At 44.5% G+C, this 21,541-nt stretch overlaps 1 protein-coding gene across 1 annotated transcript in view; it reads left to right on the top strand.

The window, feature by feature from the left end:
• The first annotated feature begins 2,574 nt into the window (after positions 1-2,574).
• LOC108786656 (rho GTPase-activating protein 11A-like) overlaps positions 2,575-21,541 on the top strand; it is a 21,400-nt gene continuing 2,433 nt past the window's right edge. Inside the window, exons 1-12 of the mRNA XM_018555991.1 lie at positions 2,575-2,673; positions 2,754-2,830; positions 4,289-4,385; positions 12,187-12,443; positions 14,293-14,456; positions 15,932-16,048; positions 18,368-18,455; positions 18,546-18,608; positions 18,702-18,787; positions 18,877-19,024; positions 20,726-20,732; positions 20,921-21,025. Of these exons, the coding sequence (XP_018411493.1) occupies positions 2,575-2,673; positions 2,754-2,830; positions 4,289-4,385; positions 12,187-12,443; positions 14,293-14,456; positions 15,932-16,048; positions 18,368-18,455; positions 18,546-18,608; positions 18,702-18,787; positions 18,877-19,024; positions 20,726-20,732; positions 20,921-21,025 (1,308 nt within the window). The remainder of the gene's footprint in view (positions 2,674-2,753; positions 2,831-4,288; positions 4,386-12,186; positions 12,444-14,292; positions 14,457-15,931; positions 16,049-18,367; positions 18,456-18,545; positions 18,609-18,701; positions 18,788-18,876; positions 19,025-20,725; positions 20,733-20,920; positions 21,026-21,541) is intronic.

The raw sequence follows: 21,541 nt of genomic DNA, 5'->3' as shown, positions 1-21,541 counted from the left end.
TTTTTTTTCTCCTGTTTTGGGGGGGGGGGGGGTGTATTTTTAGGGTAACAGTATGCCACTGGCAAGGCACTAGGGCCACTAGAGGGAAATGAGGAGCATTGGAAATTCCTATACTCCTCAGTGCTATCTAGAGGTGCTGGAGCCATGCAAATGTCAACATTTATAAACCAGTCCCCAAGTGTTCTTTGTATTTATATTTTATCAATATTTGCATACTGTCACTTTAAATTTTACTTTTTTTTTCACGGTCTATTCCTTTTTCAGTTGTTGGACAGGTTTAGGGTAGTTGAAAGGAACTTCCATAACCCTCTGGACCCAGTTAAAGCTCATTGTACCCTTAAAATGCACCAAAAATCACCATTAATTCGCCTTACCTCTTTGACAGCAAAATGGCGAATCTGTGCAGAAATGTTTTGCCGAATTTTAGGGGCGATGAAAACCAATTCAAATTCTATAAACTGAAAGTGGTGAATCCAGACCAGCTCTTCCTCACCACTTCTTGAAGGTGTAGTAACCTGTCCCAGCATGCATTGCAGTTGCAGTAATTTTAGGAAAGGTGAGTGTTTGCTGGGTTTGAAGAGTGGAAACTGATCATTTTCCCCACTTATGGATGTTCAAATGGACACAAACCTGTGACGTAGACTTATTTGTAAGATGCACATTTTTTTAAAAGGATTATCAGCAGCCTAAATTATTTTTTACATTTTATTATTATGTTGTGAGCACATGAAAATTAGCTTTCATGCCTCCCATGCTTTAACCATTGCAATCAAAGTAACAGCACCAAAAAGTCCTATTATCAATGTGTGCTTTTTTTTAAGGGAAACATTTTCGTTTTTTTTAAACATTTTTGGCAATATATATGAAAGCGATCTGCTTTATGTGAATTGTTGTATCGCTGTGTTAATGTTTTGAAATGTTTTTTTAAATGAATATTTATTGATACCGTGCGTTAATAAAAAACAGTTTTAATAAACCTGTAAAAAAAAAAAAATGATAAAATGGAAGTTGATCCTCTAGGATAGAACTGCAATATTAGGTAGTTTAGGACCAATGCATCCCAGAAAATTATTTGGAAACCATGTTTAAAATTTTCTGCAGGAACCATTCATATGGCTGTACAGCCTGGGAGAGGTTCTGTACTATAACTCTGCCCAATAGAGTATATGTTTTATTTAAAAGGCTGGGTTCAAACTTGTGCTTCTAGGTTTTGATGCATTTTTTTGGTTTGGCTAATGACTAGCAATAACTCATGTGACATAATTAGGTGTCTTCATTTGAACCTCCTTGATTGCCTGTGTAGTTGTGCTGCAGTCTTGTGCCATGGCTTCTATGGCAATATGTTTTACAGCAGCTGCAGCTACTGTCACAATTTTTAAGGAAGAAGAGGCAGAGAAGAGGAAGCAAAGATCCACCCGGTGATCACAAATAGAGGATCGACAGGACAATATGGAGTCATGTACATCTCTCGCACTCCTTGTCTCCTCTCAATGTCTCTATCTCCTCTGCTGCCTGTGTAGAGTAGAAGTTGTGGGAGAGGAGCCCTGTTGCTATGTCAAAAAATGTGTCAAACGCATGCACATGCACCTTTTGATACAATTTCATTGAAGTCTATGGGGCCAAAGTCACACCAAAAGGAGGAAATAGAAAATTGATAAGAGAAAACTTACATAGAAGTCAATGGGATGGGATTCCTCTTGTGCATTGGACAAAAAACTGCACAGATGTGAGCAGAGACTACGATTTATATTGCACATATCTGCAACTTTCCTACACCGAGATGGCTCAGTTCCATATTGTTTAATGGGAGGGTTTATATATATTTGTAGCTTTCATTACGTGTCTAGGGCTGTAGTTAGACATCACACTGCTCTATGCATGCCTGATGAGACCTGTACAGTTCAGACAAGGTAACCTAAAGACTGGATTTGTGTTCTAGGAATTGTGATCTAAGGAGCCCATGCTGTTCTGATCATGAGAGCCACGGGTCCTTCAGTTGTCATAATCCAGCATTTAAAATCCTTGGGGATTAAACTACGGATGCCAAAGAAGACGATCAGCCCTGATGTCCAGGTAAGAAAGGAATTTTAATGAAAAATTTTCCAAAAACAGTGAAATATATTTATCAAATCCTTCTTTTTTTTTTCTTTCAGAGGAAATCATCCAGTGGAGGGCTATTTGGGGTTCCCCTTCAGTCACTCCCACCCAGCGCAGGGGGGGAGGTGTCACACCAAAAGGAGGAAATAGAAAATTGATAAGAGAAAACTTACATAGAAGTCAATGGGATGGGATTCCTCTTGTGCATTGGACAAAAAACTGCACAGATGTGAGCAGAGACTACGATTTATATTGCACATATCTGCAACTTTCCTACACCGAGATGGCTCAGTTCCATATTGTTTAATGGGAGGGTTTATATATATTTGTAGCTTTCATTACGTGTCTAGGGCTGTAGTTAGACATCACACTGCTCTATGCATGCCTGATGAGACCTGTACAGTTCAGACAAGGTAACCTAAAGACTGGATTTGTGTTCTAGGAATTGTGATCTAAGGAGCCCATGCTGTTCTGATCATGAGAGCCACGGGTCCTTCAGTTGTCATAATCCAGCATTTAAAATCCTTGGGGATTAAACTACGGATGCCAAAGAAGACGATCAGCCCTGATGTCCAGGTAAGAAAGGAATTTTAATGAAAAATTTTCCAAAAACAGTGAAATATATTTATCAAATCCTTCTTTTTTTTTTCTTTCAGAGGAAATCATCCAGTGGAGGGCTATTTGGGGTTCCCCTTCAGTCACTCCCACCCAGCGCAGGGGGGGAGGTTCCACAGTGAGTTTTTTTTTTTTTTACTTGTCCCTATGCTGCTGAGATGGGGAAAACATCAAAATATTGGTGACACACTCACATTTTCTTCCAATTCAAACACATTTTAAGCACAAAGGCTGGGTTCACAACAATGGGTGCAGAAGAGCATCTAAAACCCTTGTTATTGGGGCAGCCTTCTTTCAACACCTTACCCCATAAGAGTCCACTACCTGAGTGTTGCCTTAGATGTTCAGCAGCCGCACCACTCTGCCCAACATGAGAACTGAGTAAATCGGCTGAGATCACTACTTCAGCCCCATCATCTTGGAGGCTGGTGGATAAGGTCCGAATCACTTGCTCCTGAGAATCCAGCCTTACATAAAGAATAAGGGACAATTTATAATTTTGCCTAAGCGCTATTTTCAAAAAGGTAATTGTGATAGAATGGTAAAAAAAATTCCAACACGCTGGAAGATTTCCCCAACTTCCCCATTTCCCGTGGTTGCAAACTCAGCAGTGCTAATCTGGATGTGTAATATACAAGATTTTTCATGCAGTCAAACTACTCTCCTTCTTTTTGCACACACATAATGTATACTCTATGGCCAGATGCTTGTGTACCCCTGCCTATCTTATTGCACATCTTATTGCAACACCATCATCCATCATCCATCATTATTATTATTATTATTGGTATTTATAGAGCACCAACAATTTACACAGTGCTTTACATACTGCACATTTACATCAGCGCCTGCCCTCAAGAAGCTTACAATCTAATGCCCCTATCTCACATGCATACATAAGAGGGCCAGTTTTAGACAGGAGCCAATTAACCTACCAGCATATCTTTGGAGTGCTGAAGGAAACCGGAGTACCTGAAGCAAACCCACTCACGCATGCACAGGGATAACATGCAAACTCCTTGCAGATAGTGACCTGGCCAGGATTTGAGCCAGGCACTCCCAGTTTTGCAAGGCAGAAACGCTATGCCACTGTGCTGCCCACCATGGGCATTAATGTGGAGTTGGCCATTATCGTTGAGACTATAGCAGCCCCCACTTTTCTGGGAAGTATTTTCAAAACATTTTAGAATGTGTCTGTGGGAATTTGTACTTGTACAGCCAAAATAACATTTGTGAGGTCAGGTACTGACCTCACAACCTATGTTGGCTCAACCAGCATTCATCCCAAAGGTATTCAGTAGGGTTGAGGTCTGGCCACTAGAGTTTTTTGCACATCAAATTTGTCAAACAGTGTAATTATGGACCAAGCTTTGTGCATGTAAACTAAATACTGTAATTTTGTGGAGGTTGCCATACTTTTGCCCATATAGTGTATCTGCTGATTTGCTGAAGAGGCTGGAATCTTTGACTCATTAAGACAGAAATGTGCATAGTATATACAAAACAAATTTTTCTGGTTGTGGGTTGCTGCTGTTTACTGTCTATGATGTAATAATCTGCCCTCTAACCCCACCAGGCTCGTGGTTGACATCTGCCAGTTCTTGAGCTACCATCTCTCTGCTGAAGGCCTCTTCCGGAAGTCTGGGTCAGTAAATAGGATCAAGACTCTCAAGGTATCGGGACATTTCTTATTGCATTTTTAATTTTTGGCAATGCTGTTATGGTTAAGGGGCAATATACAGTAATTCTAGTCCTATTAAAAACTCAGGCCATCATTTTAAAGGAGAAGCTAGTGAAACGACTTAATACAACCAATCGTCACCCAACGCCCTTTCCTTAGAGCAGCTAGTGTACATGTTAGTATTGTAAAGTTTGCCCCTATCCCCATAACTTATTTTCCTGTCTGGCTGTTATCAAATGATCTCAAATGTGTGGGTGCCCTAAAATCGGGCTGGATGACCTATGTTGGGGAAAGGGGGGGGGGGGGTGTTATCATCTCTCGTTCCTCCATATTCTCTTTCCATTTATAGATACTTGCAAGGCCAGCAGATGTGTTCTTACAATTTGAATGTTTCTAGGCTGGTTGCGCTTAGTGTTTGATCCTCGTAAGTCCTCAGACAACTTAAAATGCCTTGACTTGCTGTGGAAAAGTAACCCAAGGCCACGTGCCCAAGCAAGTATATAGACCTCCATTTTCCTGCGAGAACATCAGGGATTAACAAAAAGGATCATCATAGGAGCTCAGCTTCTATACAAGAAAATTGGATGCCTGCACACCAGCTATGTTCGAACTCTTTCATTCTAGTAAAGAAGCATAACACAAGGGGTGAATTGAGACCTGTGATGCGTTTCATGCGCTCAGTCATGGTGGTTGCCATCAAATGAGCTGAATGAGCACCTGGCTATAGCAGGCAAGCATGGATTAACCTGGAGGGACACACTGCTTTTCTGACCTTGATAGGAGCTCAACTTATTTTTTCTAGTTCAATGAAATGACAATTCACTCTGGCTGTTATGAAATGATCTGACATGTGTGGGTGCTGCAAATGGGGATGAACATCAGGGATTAAAAGAAAGGATCACCAACAATAAATCCTGTGTTATTTTGTTTAAATAGCTCTGACATATTTTACAAAGTACATAGAAGCAGCCTCATCACTTTCTGCCCTGAAGGAGCTTGCAGTCCAGTGTTCTTTCCACATTCTTAGTGTGTCAATCATATGCATTCTGTAGCCAGTTTGGACAGATACCAGTTACACTACTGCAATGTTTTTGGGCGGTGGGAGGAAATTGGAGCACTGAAGGAAATGCACAAAGGACAACATGCAAACTATATGTAATCCCCGGGAGAAGACTGTCTGGGTGGAGTTTGTATATTATCTCCGCTTAAAGTAGTATGCATTTCTGACAGATACCTGATCTTGAGCACTCTGAAATCGGTACAGAGCACATGTGATGGTCATCGGCATAGATTGACAGTTAAAACATGTCTAAACTCAAGAACATAAATGTAATATATTGGAGCTTACCTGTACTTGGATGTGGTGGCTGGATTTGTTTTCTTTTTTCAGGCTTTATTCATTTTTAATCTTTTTTTTAACCTGGTGATCCTGCCAGTAACACGCTCCCTGTCCTGGTGGCAACGCTCACACGTATTATATCTATGGAGGAGCAATGTTAACTTTAGAACAGGAAGTGTTTGGACTACAGGACCCCCCCTTCCCCCTTGTGGTGTCCCTAGCCCTTTTGCCAACTGTGGGAGTGGGTGGATGTGTTGGTGCATGCAGCGGGAGGGAGGTAGAGGAGACAGCGCCACCAAAGAGGAGAATGTTGTCACCCTCTGCAGGCTCTGCATCTCTCCACCCAGCTCTTGGCCACCTGGGATACTCTGGCCAGCCTCCCGTCTAGCTACTGGCAACCGGTGACATTACTGGTTGCCAAGAACTGGGCGGGATGCCGACCAGAGCGTCCCAGGTTGCTAGGAGCTGGTTGGGGAAATTTGTATGGCCCTTACACGTTGCACCGCTCGGCTCTTAGCAACCTCGGACGCTCTGGCCGCCGTCCCATCCAGCTACGGGGAACCAGTGACGTCACTGGTTGCCCGGAGCTAGGCGGGCTGCCTGCCAGAGTGTCCTAGGTTGCTAAGAGCTGGGCGGGGAAATCGGTATGATCCTTACGAATTTAACCCCCCTGCTCTTTGCAACCTCGGATGCTCTGGCCGGAAAGGGGGTGGCAGGCACACTGCAAACATTGTCCGGCAGAGCAGCCACTGTACAACAAAAGCATTGCTCTGCCTACTGCACCCCTATGGGACCCACAGAGATGCAGCCTAAGGCAACAGCCTCAGGCTGCCTTATTAAAGGGAAGGCTCTGACACCCCCCTTCAACCTTATCTCCATTACATGGGGGGTGTTTTGTAGTTCACAGACATAGCTGGGAACAATGCAATGCATCGAGGACAGAGAGCACAGGAAGATATCAGACCAGTGGAATTTTGGCGGGATCAACATGTATATTTGCACTATTCGAGCAGAAATATTTATCTGTCCTATTGTGATCAGTGGATCTAATTTTCTGAGGTTGGTTTATAACACCACCTCACTCTATCCACTAATAAAATTATCTTATTGGCTTTACATACACTTTAAGGAAGCCTGCTCTTTTTTTTTATAATTTACTAGAAGCAGGTAAACAACGCTGAGATGATGTTGCGTAGCTCTTACATAATTACACTTTGACGTAAGGTATCAGATTATCCAGTAAGGTCGATGTGTCTGTAGTCTGTCTTATCTGTGTGTTTAGCGGGAACCATTCAGAGAGGGCTTTTTCTCTATTTAGTGTGTCATGTGTGAGATTGAGTAAAGCATTGCTGGTGTGGCAAGATTTCCCTGCTAGAGAGGAAGAAATGGCATCCGATGACCACAGAGAGTGAAGATAGGGTTTGAGCAACTTTTTCTGGTCAGCCTATAGAGCTCAGGGGGAAGGGATATGCATTGTATGAGCACATCACTGACAAGAACACAGGAAAGAACAATTTTAGCTGTGAAACGCAGCCTGTTGGTGACCATTTTGCTCTCTATATATTAAGCTAGCTATACACTGTTCAAATATTATCCGACTTCTGCGGGTTGTCCAAAATTTGATCCATGGGTGGCCTTGCTGGCACCACTTGGCTTGACAACCGTCAATTTTTTAATTCTTTTTTTGTCGAAGGAGCCAGGTGGAAAATTGGCACTCGAACCGTGACCAAAGCCAACCAGCTGCAGTCGCGGTTTGCGTATTCTGACAGCCACAGTCAGAATACATACAGTGACTGCAGCTGGTTGGCTTTGTCGATCCATGCTGTTTTCTTTCAATCAGCCTGCAGGAAGAAACATGCGTGCATGGCCAGCATTTCTTCTTTTTTTTTTTTTCAATTTTGTATTGAGATTTATATTTAAAAAGATAAACCTCAAATCTATTTTTGGCATAATGCCCAAACACTTTGAAGGGAATTTATTAAACTGGAGCAGCTGTGAATGGCAACCAATCAGCTTCTCTCTTTAACTGAAAAAACTGAAGAAAGAAGCTGATTGGTTGCCATGCACAGCTGCTCTAGATTTTTGTCCGCTCCAGTTTTGATAAATTCCCCCCTTTTGTGTTGCAGGTTGACAACACTAAAGCTGGCCATACGCCAGCAGAATTTCATTAGAAAAAACTCGATTTCGGAACCTTTTGTCTGATTTTTTACTAATCATACTCCTTTGTGTTTATAGCAGCTGGGAGTGTGTTTAAATCTTACAAGTAGTAGTACAGGTTTTAGATAGACGTCACTGTCTCACAAAAGTGGCACCTCTGCCTCCCACAATGTATGCTTGGGTCCTCTGTCCCTCCTGCAGACCTGGGACGGGCTTGGCAGATATAGTGGAAGGAGACCAGCGAACTTTTGATCTCCCCTTCTGTGAATGACCCTGGAAGTGAGGAGCATCATCACTTAGGTTCAGAGCTGTCTTTTCCTGACCACATTGGGGTCCAGGGATGACATTGGGGGTCCAATAGACCCCTGATGTCTCTTTAAAGTGGACTGTTATGTCTTATATGCAGTCGTGTGGTATACATGTGGTGCAATCGCTGTTTTCATACATGGACACATGTTTAGTATGTATGTACATGTTCATGGGGTGAGGTTAAACTTTTTAAATTTATTTTGTTACTTTTTTTTTGCTATGGCAGGAGTCCAGGAGGTCGTGTTGCCACGGATGTAGTACTTACGTCTGTGGCAGTGAAAGGGTTAAGATAAAGCAAACTTCTCCTTTTTGCCCCTTTGCAATACCTAAACCTCTAACCGCCTTCCCATTTCACAGATGCATGCTTGCCTCAATGTGATGGCCGTGGCCTCCAGTGACTATTTACATCCTGACAAAGTGTGCACATTACAGCCCCATAGACCTTTTTATGGGACCATCTCCAGCCTCACGACACTGTCCAGTAGAAGTTTATGGGGCTGTAATGTGCAGGCATGCACAGGAGAGGGAGACTTTTGGTGCTGGATGTATCCAATCACCAGAGTCCATGGGATCCAGGTAAGTATGCATCTGCGGAGGGAAAGTTAGTTTAGGTAAGGGCAAACAGGGAAGTGTTTTGTGTTAAAGTGCATTTATCCTTTAAAACAATGTGACATATCACAGTTGGAGCGGAGGGGGCAGAGAGGTGATCGGTTACTGCCTCAGGACTGAGGATCAGATGAGTATTTCTTTATTTTTGCCCCTAGACCAAAATTAGCACTTAACCCTTGCAGTGCAGGGGTAGACCGGCTGCATGGGTTAATTTTTTTAAATTGACTGAGTTTAAATTACTTCACAGTACAGGCCGCTAGAGGGGTCAGTGATGGCCTTTGAAGTTTTTATACTGCTGGTTAAGAATATGTCAATAGTTTCATGTCCATAGTCTGTGCATAAGGGCCAAGAGTTCCAGGCAGCAGACCGATATTACCTGAAAATACTCATATATGGGGCTAAAAGTCGTTGGCCATTTTCTATGATATGAATGCTCTTTTATATCTGTTTTACTAACTTAAAGAAAACTTCATGACAAACAAGCTACAAACATTTTCAGAAATAGGTCAGCGGCATCAGCCTACGCCTTTATCTCATATACTTCTGGCTCAAATAATCATATATAATATGTGGTCATGTTTCCTGTACCTGGTACCGTAGTTTCAGCATTGTTTTTAACCTTCTTGTGTTTTGCAAATGGAAGATTTATTCCTAGAGAAGGCCATTGGTGTGTAATAGATGATTGTTCAAAAGTGTGTGTGTGACTGCGGCAGCTTGACCGGTACAGTCTTGTGCTGAATTTACATTGCCCTGTGTGTATTGCCATGCATATCAAAGCGTGTGTTAAAGCATGTAAGTCAACATGTTATGAATTTTTTTTTTGGGGGGGGGGATCTCATTCATTTCTTCTTCAATACATTTTTATTAAAGGAGAAGTATGAGGTGAGTGCTTTTCACTCACCTCATAGTTCTAGCCGACCTGTGACAATGAGACTGTCGCAGGTCGGCTCAGTAGATCGGGAGGTGAGCGAACACATACCGGGTTCGCTCACCTCTCGATCCTGTCACGGCTCTCTGCCGTGATAAGGGTGGGGCTGGATTCCCCCCTCCCCGCTCCGATCTGCCAGCGCTGACTGGCGGATCGGACGGGGGAGGGGGCGGGTACAGCTGGCTCTGCCTCTAGATAGTCAGAGCCAGCTGTCACTCACGCAGCTGGGCGGATCCAGACATAATTGTCGGGATCTGCTTCAGCTGCGGCGTCTCAGTATACCGCGAGCAGTAGCTGGCAGTATACTGTGGCGTCTCAGTATACCGCGAGCTGTAGCTCGCGGTATACTGAGCTTAGGGTGACGGGAGGGCACAAACTAGCGTCCTCCCGTTACCCTAAGGAGAACTATGGGGAAAAGCCTTAACCCCATAGTTCTCCTTTTAAGCTTAAACGAGAATCAAAGTTACAAAAACACTGTCGCACAAAGGGACCCAATGTCCCTGGCCCTTACATAAACAGAGGAATGCAAGGAAATGCACGCAAGAGTTGAAAGTAGCTGATGCCCTCAAGTATCTAAGTATCAAAGTAACCAAGGATCAGAGGGGTCCAACCCATGACCCATCAAAAACACTTAACCTGGTGATGCCCATTCATTTCTAGTGGTTCCTCCATACCAACAAGGTTATAGAAGAAATCCATGCAAGAATTGAAAGTATCTGATGCCATAAAGTATCCAAGTAACCAAAGATCAGAGGGGTCCAACCCATGACCCATCATAAACACTTAACTCAGTAATGTCCATTCACTTCTAATGGGCCCTCAATGCATGTCAAGATAGTAAACAAATGCACCCGAGAGCGTTCCCAGCCTGGTGAGAGCCCGCACAGGCCACGCGAGACCCTAGAGACATCGGGCTGCCACCCCCCCCCGAGCAATACAGAGTATGTACCCTCATATTATTTTGTATTGCTGTATAATGTATGCTGGGATTTTTAGTCCTCTATAGCCGGTCTCCTTACTTTCTCCCCGGCTGCCTCTCCTCGCTCTCACCACTATATTCTCCCCCAAAAATAAAAATGCTGCACGCGGCGCTAGAGTCTTCGCGCCTCACTTGAAGAAAAGGTGGCAGCCCTAGGGCAGTGTGGGTGCATGCCCACGTCAATGTGCTTCTGAAATGTGTCTTGCTACTTTTTTTTTTTAAATGTGATTTAGGCGTTTGGCCATTGTTTGTTTTTCCGTGTGAACAAGAAACTAACCGGATATCAGTTGTTAAACTGGCCTTTTTTTTTTTTTCTTCCTTCACTGTGTCTCCACCTTACACAGGAATAGCAGGACAGGCAGTGGTTTGGACTTACTATATGGGTAATAAACTAAGAGGCTGTGAATTAAATGTCATATCTTTTGGGCATGCCACAGTACAGGGGCCAAAAGGTCCCAAATGCAGAATCAAAACGTGAATGTAACAACTTTAGAAATGGGGGAGGGAATAGGGAACGGGAAGGTAAACAGAGGAGAGAAACAAAATGGAGGATGACATCCTGGGGTTTTTTCCACGAAGGACCCTAAGGGGTTGCTTTATAAACTGTCTACGCAGCCCTGCTGGGAGGGGTGTGAAACGAGAACCTTGGACACCCCATGGTATCCAGAGGCCTGCGTGGAATGGAGATACGGGGTGGCCGTTTTTGTATTATCTGTACGACTGTTATCTGTCTTGCTTTTTTGTTTTGTACAAGTATTGAAATACCTATAAATAAAGAATTTATATAAACTGTTTGCACGGCAAAAAGCTGTACAATCAATTTACATATCAGCACCTCTGGGTGCACGGTGCAAGTGAATCCACTAAATTGGTTTGCGGGTTGAAGCTGTAACAAATATGGTGAGATTACAAACTTCACACACTAAGGGGCTGATTTCTAAACCATTTGCACAGCTCTTCGCTGGGTGAATGAGATTTCCAGAGCTGTATGGGAGCCGAGGAGCATAGGAATTTTCCTTTTGTGCCTTGGCTCCATCTAGCCGCAGTGATGCCGTGTTAACGGCTTTCACCCAGCTACACGCTGGGGGAAACTTTTATACAACGGCCCCTGTGTGACGTTTTTGCAATCTCCCTATATTTGTTCCAGCTTCCACTGAATGCTGCGGCTTCAACCAACTTAGTGGGTTCACTGGGTTCCATCGCAATAGACCTTACTGCTCCTACATTTGTGGTAGGGACATTAAATCGTAAGCTCTCCTCCAGCTTCTACTAAATGCTGTAGCTTCAACCCACAGAACAATGTATTGGGTTCACTGGGTTCCACAGCAATGTGCCTTGCTGCATCTGAATTGTTGCGGTAGCGACATTAGATAGTAAGCTCTTCCGGGGTTAATATTTCTTCATAAAGAATTTGTCGCTTTTTCAGCATTGCGAAAATTAAACAGTAAAAACTAAAAATGTTCTTGTTACAGGTGCAGCTCGAGTCTGGGGAGACCTCCCTGTCTTCTGCCCATCCCAGCGATGTAGCTGCTCTGCTGAAGCAGTTTTTCCGGGAGCTCCCACAGCCGCTTCTCACACCAGAGCTACAAGACCCCCTGTGCCAGATTCAGCAGACTCTATGTGAAGAGGAGAGGGGTTCTGCCACAACCCTGGTGACTTGTCTCCTCCCGCCTGCCCATGGGGAGACCTTGAGGTACTTCTGTACCTTCCTACAAAATGTGGCCTCCAGGTAACAGCCGCAGTATTATAAAATGGCCACAAGGTGGACCCCCAATCCTAACATTTGTTAAAAACTGACTGCTGATATCGCAAAACAATGGAGGGAAGGGAATTAATAAAAAGTGTCTTGGACAAGTTCTATCACAACTGGTGCAGTTGCCCGTAGCAACCAATCAGCTTCTACCTTTAATTTTTTCCACGCAACTTAGAAAATGTAAAAGCTGATTGTTTGTTTGTACTTCTATCACGAGGGATCATCCTGATACGTGTGTTTGTTACTCAGTCTGGTTCTACTACGTGTTGAATTTTTGGACCCCCTTTATTGGAAAGGCCTCTGCGCAGCGTTGTGGAGAGCTTCTGACCCTAAACACAGACTTTTTAACTTACACATTGAGAATCTGGGTCCAGCACCTTGCTTCTACCTTTGCTCAAATATTTTTTTTTGTTAAAGCTGAACTCCAGGCGCAAAAACATAATTTAAAATATATTCCTTAATAGCCAGAAAAATAAAAATCTGGGTTTGCCTTTGCAAACCCAGAGATTACCTTGTGGAAGTGCCATCATCTCTGTGCTGTTCATAACCTGTACCGAGAGCGGAGCTTTGGGAGGTGACCTGGTGGCTCCACCCACTACAGGCTGCCTATAGAAAACTACAGGAGGGGACAGGGACAAGACCAGGCACCCTGCACAAGTAGAGAGCAGCAGTGACTGGTCTTTAATACAGGAAGCTTCTGTACAGAGGAAGAGTTTCCCATTGAATTACTGCTCAGCTCTAGAGTGCATTGACAGCACTCTGAAAAAAAGTGAACTGGCTAACGTAATGGACATCAACTTAAGAAAATGCTAGTGTTGCAGTGCCCTGCAAGGTAATGTGCATGTTCCCTTAAGCATATCTTAACCCCGAACAAAAATGTAATATATTGTAACTTACCGGTCCTTGAATGTGCGGCCGCATTAGTTTTTAGGCTTTTTTTTTTTCTCCTTTTATTTTCACCTGGTGATCCTGCCTGTAATACACTTCCTGTCCTAGGGTGACAACAAGGGATGCACCAATACATTTTTGTTGGGTACGAGTACTGATATTTGGCTTTTGGTACTTGCTGATACTGAGTACCAATACCGGTGCTTTCGCTAGCATGAAGCCGGCTTCCCAGGCAATCAGGAAGCTGGTCAGCATGTAACGACATGCTGCCCGGCTTCCCGATTGCCTAGGAAGCCGGATCCATGTTGTTTGGCCGGCTCGATTCTGATTGGCCTTGAACGGGATTCCCAGCCAATCAGCATGAAGCCGGCTTCCCGGCCAATCAGGAAGACGAGAGTCGGGTCAATACTCGCCACCCGGCTTCCTGATTGCCGAGGAAGCCGGCTCCATGTTCCCTTACGGCACTGCCGGTCAGAGGAAGTTCCAAGATCGGAGGCTTAGTACGAGTACTCGCCCAAATACTTGGTATTGGTGCATCCCTAGTGACATTACTTACTTTATCTGTGGAGGAGCAGCATTGTCACTCTAGGTTGCTCTTCTGACCTGGACTATAAACACCTTCCCTTCTCATATCCATTAAATAAAAGGGTTGTGTAGTTCGCAGAAGATAGCTGGCAAAGTTACGGTAAGTTCTGTGCAGAGGAAATGACAGGGCCACTGTGTTTCTGGCAGGATCAACAGGTATATTTCTGTACTTTCAGCATATGTTCTCACCACTTCCAAGGTCAGACGAGCTACAGTATATTACATTTTTGTTCTTTAGATTATATATTCTTTCAGCATAATCCTGTTTTCTAATTCAGAAGTTGTCACTTTTAACCCCTCATTTGTTTGGAATGTAAATTGGGCTCATAAACTTCTCCTTTTTTCTGGACAGGTGTGATGAGAACAGGATGGACTCTGGGAATCTGGCCGTAGTTTTAGCTCCGAGTCTGTTCTCTAGCAGCAACTTGGGAGAAAAGCTGACCCTTGCCACGGAGAAACAGCTGCAACTCCAGGCCTCTGCCATTCAAAGCCTCATCGAGCGAGCCCAGGATATAGGTAATGGCTGTTCACACAAAGGCAGCTGCTGATTCCCAGGGTGATGAAGATCACGGGGTGATGTACTGCAGAACTTTTATCTTCATACGTACAATGGAATACACAGCCAAGAGCAATGCAACTGAGATTCAGTGATTCCCGATGATTCACTCCCTTGGCTGAAAACTCAATTCCCAGCTCACTATATGGAAATACAGGAAACCGCTGCTCTAAGGGATAACATTGTCCTAATTTATAAATGGTTTTTTATTAGGCGCTATGCTAATATGGAACTCTAATACTTCCTTATCAGACATTTATGTCATACATGGGGGTTTCCTGTATAGCGTTACTATTTCAGTAGTGTGTTAAATCATTTGTGAACCTAATCACTAAAATCTCATGCAGGCCTAACTCGGTGCCCAGAGTCACCTCTTACATTAGGACAGGGCAGAGTCAAGACTCTGGTGGGCTCTGGGCAAAAAATATAATAGTGGACCCCCCTAGCCTAATGTCTCGGGCAGAGGGTCTCCGGAGGGATTTTTTTATCTGGGAAAATAGGGATTGTGGCTCAATAGCAGTATTGCAGCAAACAAATCAACACTGACATTTTTACTAATCTGTTACATAGTTCTGCCACTGACTGTAGAGGGGCTACAAATCTTAGCAATATATTATACAGCACTGCAGAAATGGCACTGGCTATAGAGGACTACATATCATAGCAATACATTATAGAGCAATGCAGAATGGCACCGGCTATAGAGGGCTACAAATCCCAGCAGTACATTATACAGCAATGCAGAATGGCACCGGCTATAGAGGGCTACAAATCCCACCAGTACATTATACAGCAATGCAGAATGGCACCGGCTATAGAGGGCTACAAATCCCACCAGTACATTATACAGGAATGCATAGTAATATAAAGCTACACACACTGTGTTGCCCCGGGGTGGTGGCCTGATGTCTCCAGGGTCTCGAGAGGGCTGTGTGGGGTTTTAGGCGAGCTGTGTGGGGTCTGAGAAGAGCTGTGTTTGTGGGGCAACCCAGAAGGGTGGCTCCATAGGACCCTGCAAGGGAAAGGAGCTACCCTAAACAGGATATCAGAACCATTGCTTAGGGGACCAGCTGATCCTGCAGGAAAATAAAACTTTTAATTATCAAGAAGCAGAATCCATTGTAAGACTTTTGATCAGCATTTGAAATTGCTTAAAAACCTTTAAAATTTAATATTGCTTTTAATTCATCCCTGAACCAAGGCTTGCAGAGATTGTACACAGAGCTGTGGACGTGCGGCTCAATATACAATCTTCAGAGACTTACTAGCAGGAAGGTAAAAAACTTTGCAATAAAAGTCTTCCTGCTAGCTATTTATTTTACCCTAAAGCTCTTGGTAATATGGAAAGTTCAGTAACACTGCAACACTGGCACCACTTTGCAGGTTGGCTCAGAGCGGTCTCAAATCTCCTACATAGGTCTCCTTCTCTTGGCAGGGCAGGTTCCTTCGTTTATCTTGGAGAAAATTTCTCTCCCCTGTGACGCGGGTGAGGAGGATTCGGTCAGCCAGAACCCAGAGGGTCTTCGCAGGAGACGTCGGCGCAGTATGAGCGGTATAAATGATCACAGTTAAATGTTAACGTTGTATTTATTCATGAGCTTTCCCATTACAAAGTCTTCCTGGTTATAATCTAACAGTATGTACTTTAAAAATGGCAGCCTGGTAATGAAGCACTAGTGGACCCATATATCTGTCACCTTTAAACGTAAAGTTTAAAAAAGTTGTTTAATATATAAAATAGGAATGCACTGAAATTATATTTTTAGATCAAAACCAAAATTAAGAAATTTGTCAGGCCAAAACACAAAATGACCCCCCCCCCTTGCACAGCCACCCGCAGCATGTACGGGGCGGCTGTGCGGCGGGGATGGAGAAGCTGTCACCAGTCCCGCAGAATGTGCTGCAGGCACCGCCGGGCAGCACATTCTGCTGTGAGGACCCTCTCCTCTTAGCCTCGCCCCCTGGCTGCCGCGACGAGGAAGGGGGCCCTGCAGGAGAGGAAAGGTAAGTCTGGAGTGGGAAGTGTGGGGGGCATACTGGTGATATTCTGTAGTGCTGACTTTTATTATGTATTGCTGGGAATTGTAGTCCCGCAAAGCTGGTGGTATTCTGCATTGCTGTATGCTGACTATACAGCAATGCAGAATAGCTCCAAATTTGTAGGACAACATGTCCCAGCAATGCATTTTTAAGTAGGGATACACCAGTGTTAATACTGGGCATGTTTCACGAGTACCGCTCGCCGCTTGTTTCAAATTTTAGTGCTGGTGTTCTGTCGAGAACGCCGACGTAGTCGAATTTGCCGACCTCAGCATCTCCGCTTGCTCACAGACCAATATTATCGAGGAAACAGATTTATTTACAAAGTATTTGTTTGTAATTGTGACTGTTAATAATATCATCCTTCATTCACTGCCATGGACGGCATATTATTAACGGTCACAATTAACCATTACAAACAAATACTTTGTAAATAAATCTGTTTCCTCGATAATATTGGTCTGTGAGCAAGCGGAGATGCTGAGGTCGGCAAATTCGACTACGTCGGCGTTCTCGACAGAACACCAGCACTAAAATTTTAAACAAGCGGCTGCCTGAGGTCCCGCGCTTGCTGTGGACCTCGGCAGCCTTCCTGTTAACCATGCGGTGCCATGGCGGTTGTGGGGGGGCACTTCATGGTTTCTTGCACCGGAGCCCTAAAGGTTCTAGTTACGCCTCTGGATGGAGGAATCTCCCACTGGGCCAAGCTTCAGCATCTTGCTAGTCGGCCCCGCTGGCTCTCGAAATACCTGAACAATGCCTGCATCCAATCAGATTGTTCCAGTGTTTTGAGAGGCAGCGGGGCCGACTAGCAAGATACTGAAGCTTGGCCCAGTGGGAGATTCCTCCATGCACACAGTTTAGCGTAGATGGAGGAATCTGTAGCACTTTTTCCATCTGACCATAGAAAATCTGCAGATAATCTATAGGTGTATAGCCAGCTTTAGAGTCACTTTTGTAGAAGTTACTATCAGTGCCCCCCCCTAGGTTATCACTTGCCTCCCCTGTGTGCCCCCCCGCTAACAGTGGCGGCAGTCCCGGCGATAGCGCAAGACAAGAGAAATGGAATCCCTGTCCCAGCAGATAACTGCCAGGGCCGGTTATCACACAGTTATCTGCTGGGACAGGGGTTCTCCCCGCTGCAGCCTCACAGACTGTCAACGATTTCTCCCCACAGGGCGTAGGGAAAAACCGCTGACAATCTGATCCATCCCCCTCCCCTCCTCTCCCCCCGCAGTCTACTCTGCGGCGTCTGTTTTAATACTTACCTGATCCCTGGATCCACCGACAAGTGCAGCCTCCCGTCTCCCATGCTGTCAGAAGCTGCATGCAGTGTGTGCTGGTTATTACTTAAACCGGCGCACTGTGTGCAGCTTCTGAGAAGATACACTATTAGCGTAGCGGGAGCGATGCAAAATGCGCAGCCGGCTTCCCCGCTATGCTAATAGCGTATCTTCTCAGAAGCTGCAAACAGCGCGCTGGTTTAAGTAGTAACCAGCACACGCTGTATGCAGCTTCTGTCGCAACCGCAGGGTTCAGATGCCATCCGCAATTAAACCTCTGCGCCCAGCGGTTGCGACATGTAATAAAAATTATTAGTGCCCCCCCAGATCTGACTGCGTTATCTTATGTGAACCCCCTATATATTGTTCCTAGAGTCGCCACTGCTGACTATCCAAGCAATATTTCTTCCCCTATTGTCTGGTGTCATTCTGACCCCAGCTGCATAATTTGTGGATTATATACCAGTATAATGTCTGTGACCTTTTTACCTGATCAAGTAGCAAATGATTAAAGAGGATCATTTTTAATTTTTCTCAAATATTTTTAGGAATTGTCAATGACGCTTTAAACAAACTGAAGTCTGGCCTGGGTCCTTCCAGCCTTAATACAGATCGAGCGTCTGGTAAGAAAGATTTGTAATCTTAACTTTTGTCTTCTTGGGCTTAAGAATTAGCTGCTGACCAGCATCTGAATCTTTCAGATGCAATGGAATTGCCGCAGAGGAGCAAAGCCAAACGTAAAGCGTCGGAGGATTCTGGTTGTGCAGAATTTTGTACACCCAAGAAACGGTAGCGGTATTTTTGATGGTTTCCACTTATATTGCTGCAGGTTAACCTTCTGCATCCTCAAGCATGGATCAACATGTTTAATATTTGTTTTAGTAAGTCATTACGGGAGACTACAGATGAGCATGTTGACGATGAAGATGTGAAAGAACCATGTGCATCCCGGTCTCCATTGACAGGTAGTTAGTAGAAAGTTTAAACTAAGTCTAGTCTGGTACATGTCTCCAACTTTCATTGAATTCTTCTGACTTGCTTTCAGATGAAGTGGGAGGTGGAGAGGTGTTTTCTGACTTTGCTGTGAGTCCTGGAGACTTTTTAGACCTCAATTCAGAATCCCCTGCTGTTCCATCAACTCCTGATTCCTCCTCTCGTGGACAGAAAGGCAGAAATAAGCGGAGAAACAGCAAACGCGTAAAGAGGTGAGGCTAGTTGGCCTAGACGCTAAGCTTTGCAGGATATTTCTGACCATGCTACTCTAAGTATTGAAAATGCATGATCTGCAGATTTTATGCTGCTATCGTATGCTGCTTCTGTGAGACACACACTCACCAGCCACTTTATTAGGTACACCTGTTCAATTGCTTGGTAACACAAATTGCTAATCAGCCAATCACATGGCAGCAACTCAATACATTTAGGCATCTAGATGTAGTGGAGACGACTTGCTGAAGTTCAAACCAAGCATCAGAATGGGGAAGAAAGGGGATTTAAGTGACTTTGAACGTGGCATGGTTGTTGGTGCCAGATGGGCTGTTCTCAGTATTTGAAAAAAAAAATGCTGATCTACTGGGAATTTTACGTACAACCATCTCTCTGGTTTACAGCAGGGACATGCGGTCAGGAGAGGCAGAGCCTCCAAGTCTGAAGCTGACAGCTTTTTCTCCATTCAGATCGGCTTGTTACACAGCAGGGAAAGCCTCCCCGCTGTGTAACCTGTCATGGATGGAGCGCTGCCTGTTTAATAACAGGCAGCGCTGCATCTGGCTTTTGACAGGTTGTGAGGGACAGGGTCCTCCCTGTCTCCTCCCTTCATCCTTCACACTATCTTGGGAGCGGGGTTTCATCCGGCGGGGCTTCAGCCGGCAGGGGCGGGGCTTTGGTCGGCAGGGGGCGGGGCTGGGGAATGCCTCACCCAGAACATGAGGTACCGCACGTCAATGGTTTATAGAGAATGATCCAAAAAAAAATATCCAGTGAGTGGCATTTGTGTGGATGACAATGCCTTGTTCATGTCAGAGGAGAAAGGCCAGACTGGTTAGAGATGATAGAAAGGCAACAGTATCTTAAATACTATGCACAATACCATCTCTGAACGCACAACACGTCGAACCTTGAAGCAGACAGGCTACAGCAGCAGAAGACCACACCGGATGCCACTCCTGTCAGCTAAGAACAGGAAACGGAGTCTACAATGCACACATGTTTGCCAAAACTGGAAACTGAAGATTGGAAAAACGTTGCCTGGCAGGGACAAAATGGTCATAAAAACACTCCTTTAGCTGTAAGAACATGAAAGCATAGATCCATCCTGCCTTGTATCAACGGTTCAGGCTGCTGGTGGTGGTGTAATGGTGTGGGGCATATTTTCTTAGCACACTTTGGGCCCATGATGCTGTCATGTCAGTATGGACCAAAATCTGAGGAATGTTTCCAACACCTTTTTGAATCTATGCCACAAAGATTAAGGCCGTTCTGAAGGCAAAAGGGGGTCCAACCCGATACTAGCAAGGTGTACCTAATAAAGTGGCTGGTGAGTGTATATTTGTTCATGACTCTTCCAGACAACTGTTTTCTTTGCTATTCACTGCCATGTCTTCACAGCATAAACCTTAGTGAATTAAAGGTAAACTTAAGTCAACAGTCTCAGAAAACCCAGCACAATAGCTCTGTTTATCCTTGGATTCCTCTTGTGCCTAAAACCCTATAGTTGCCAGAATTCTTCTCTTCATTGTCATATATGTTGGCCATCATAAATGTATGCTAGTGTATTCACTGGCTTATGCATGACTCCCCCCTCCCCCCCGCTCTAAACCACCCACAGCCTTGAGCACCCCTTCCTATCCCCAAACACAGTGGAGTATAACAGGCAAGTTGCACAACCCAGAACCATGTGACAAAAGGATGCACGCTCACTTAGAAAACTCTTTGAGAAGCCTGATGACTCTAGCTGCATTGGAATATATGAATTTCGAGTAAATTTAGTCAACATTGCAACTTTAGAACAGTGTTGCATTGTTTCTTGAATAGCATACACTTGCCTTTGCTCATTGTCTGAAATTGCTTGTGTTTTCTCCATCCTTTCTCCCAATAGGCAGTCTGGCCTGATCTCTGTTTCTCCTGCTCAGCTGGACAGAAAGGAGAAGGTTCGTAATTCACTGAGAATCTTTAATCGGGCGCGCACGACCAAACAGCCACAACCGGTGAGATGACTAATGTGATGATCTGCTTGGGACATTCATTTGGTTCCACTAGTTCTTATTGTGGCCCTGGATCATTTTGTTTTAGAGGTTTCTCTAACTAGAGCTCAGGTCTGATTATAGATAAAGAATTCCATATATAAGCCGGCTTTCTAAGGAATGTTGGCCCTGAGTCGGCATGTATCTCAAATTGGAAGGAAAGTGCCAGAAGCATTTTGTAACATTCAGAAGTAATGTTTATGCCAATGTGTTTTGGAGGAGTTCAAAGCCTCCCTTTTTCAGGGCTTGGCAACTGTTGCAGGAAGCAAACCTACACTGGACGCATGTATGCAGAGTGGTTCTGGTGGGAATTTCATTGATCTGCTCCAGAAGCTGGTATGGGCTGCCTAAACAGGCTTCTGGGGCAGATACTTTCTATTTTTTTGTGCTTCTAAAATTTCCTCCAAGGCCCCTCTAAACATATTGGCCCAATGTATGTTTTCTTCCTCCAACAGTTGCCAAGCCCTGATGAAGGGGGAT

Source organism: Nanorana parkeri, unplaced genomic scaffold (genome assembly GCF_000935625.1).
Source record: "Nanorana parkeri isolate BGI_ZX_2015 unplaced genomic scaffold, ASM93562v1 scaffold221, whole genome shotgun sequence".
Taxonomy (NCBI): Eukaryota; Metazoa; Chordata; class Amphibia; order Anura; family Dicroglossidae; genus Nanorana; species Nanorana parkeri.
Note: the sequence above shows the minus strand (reverse complement) of the source record. Positions and strands in the feature narration are given on the sequence as shown.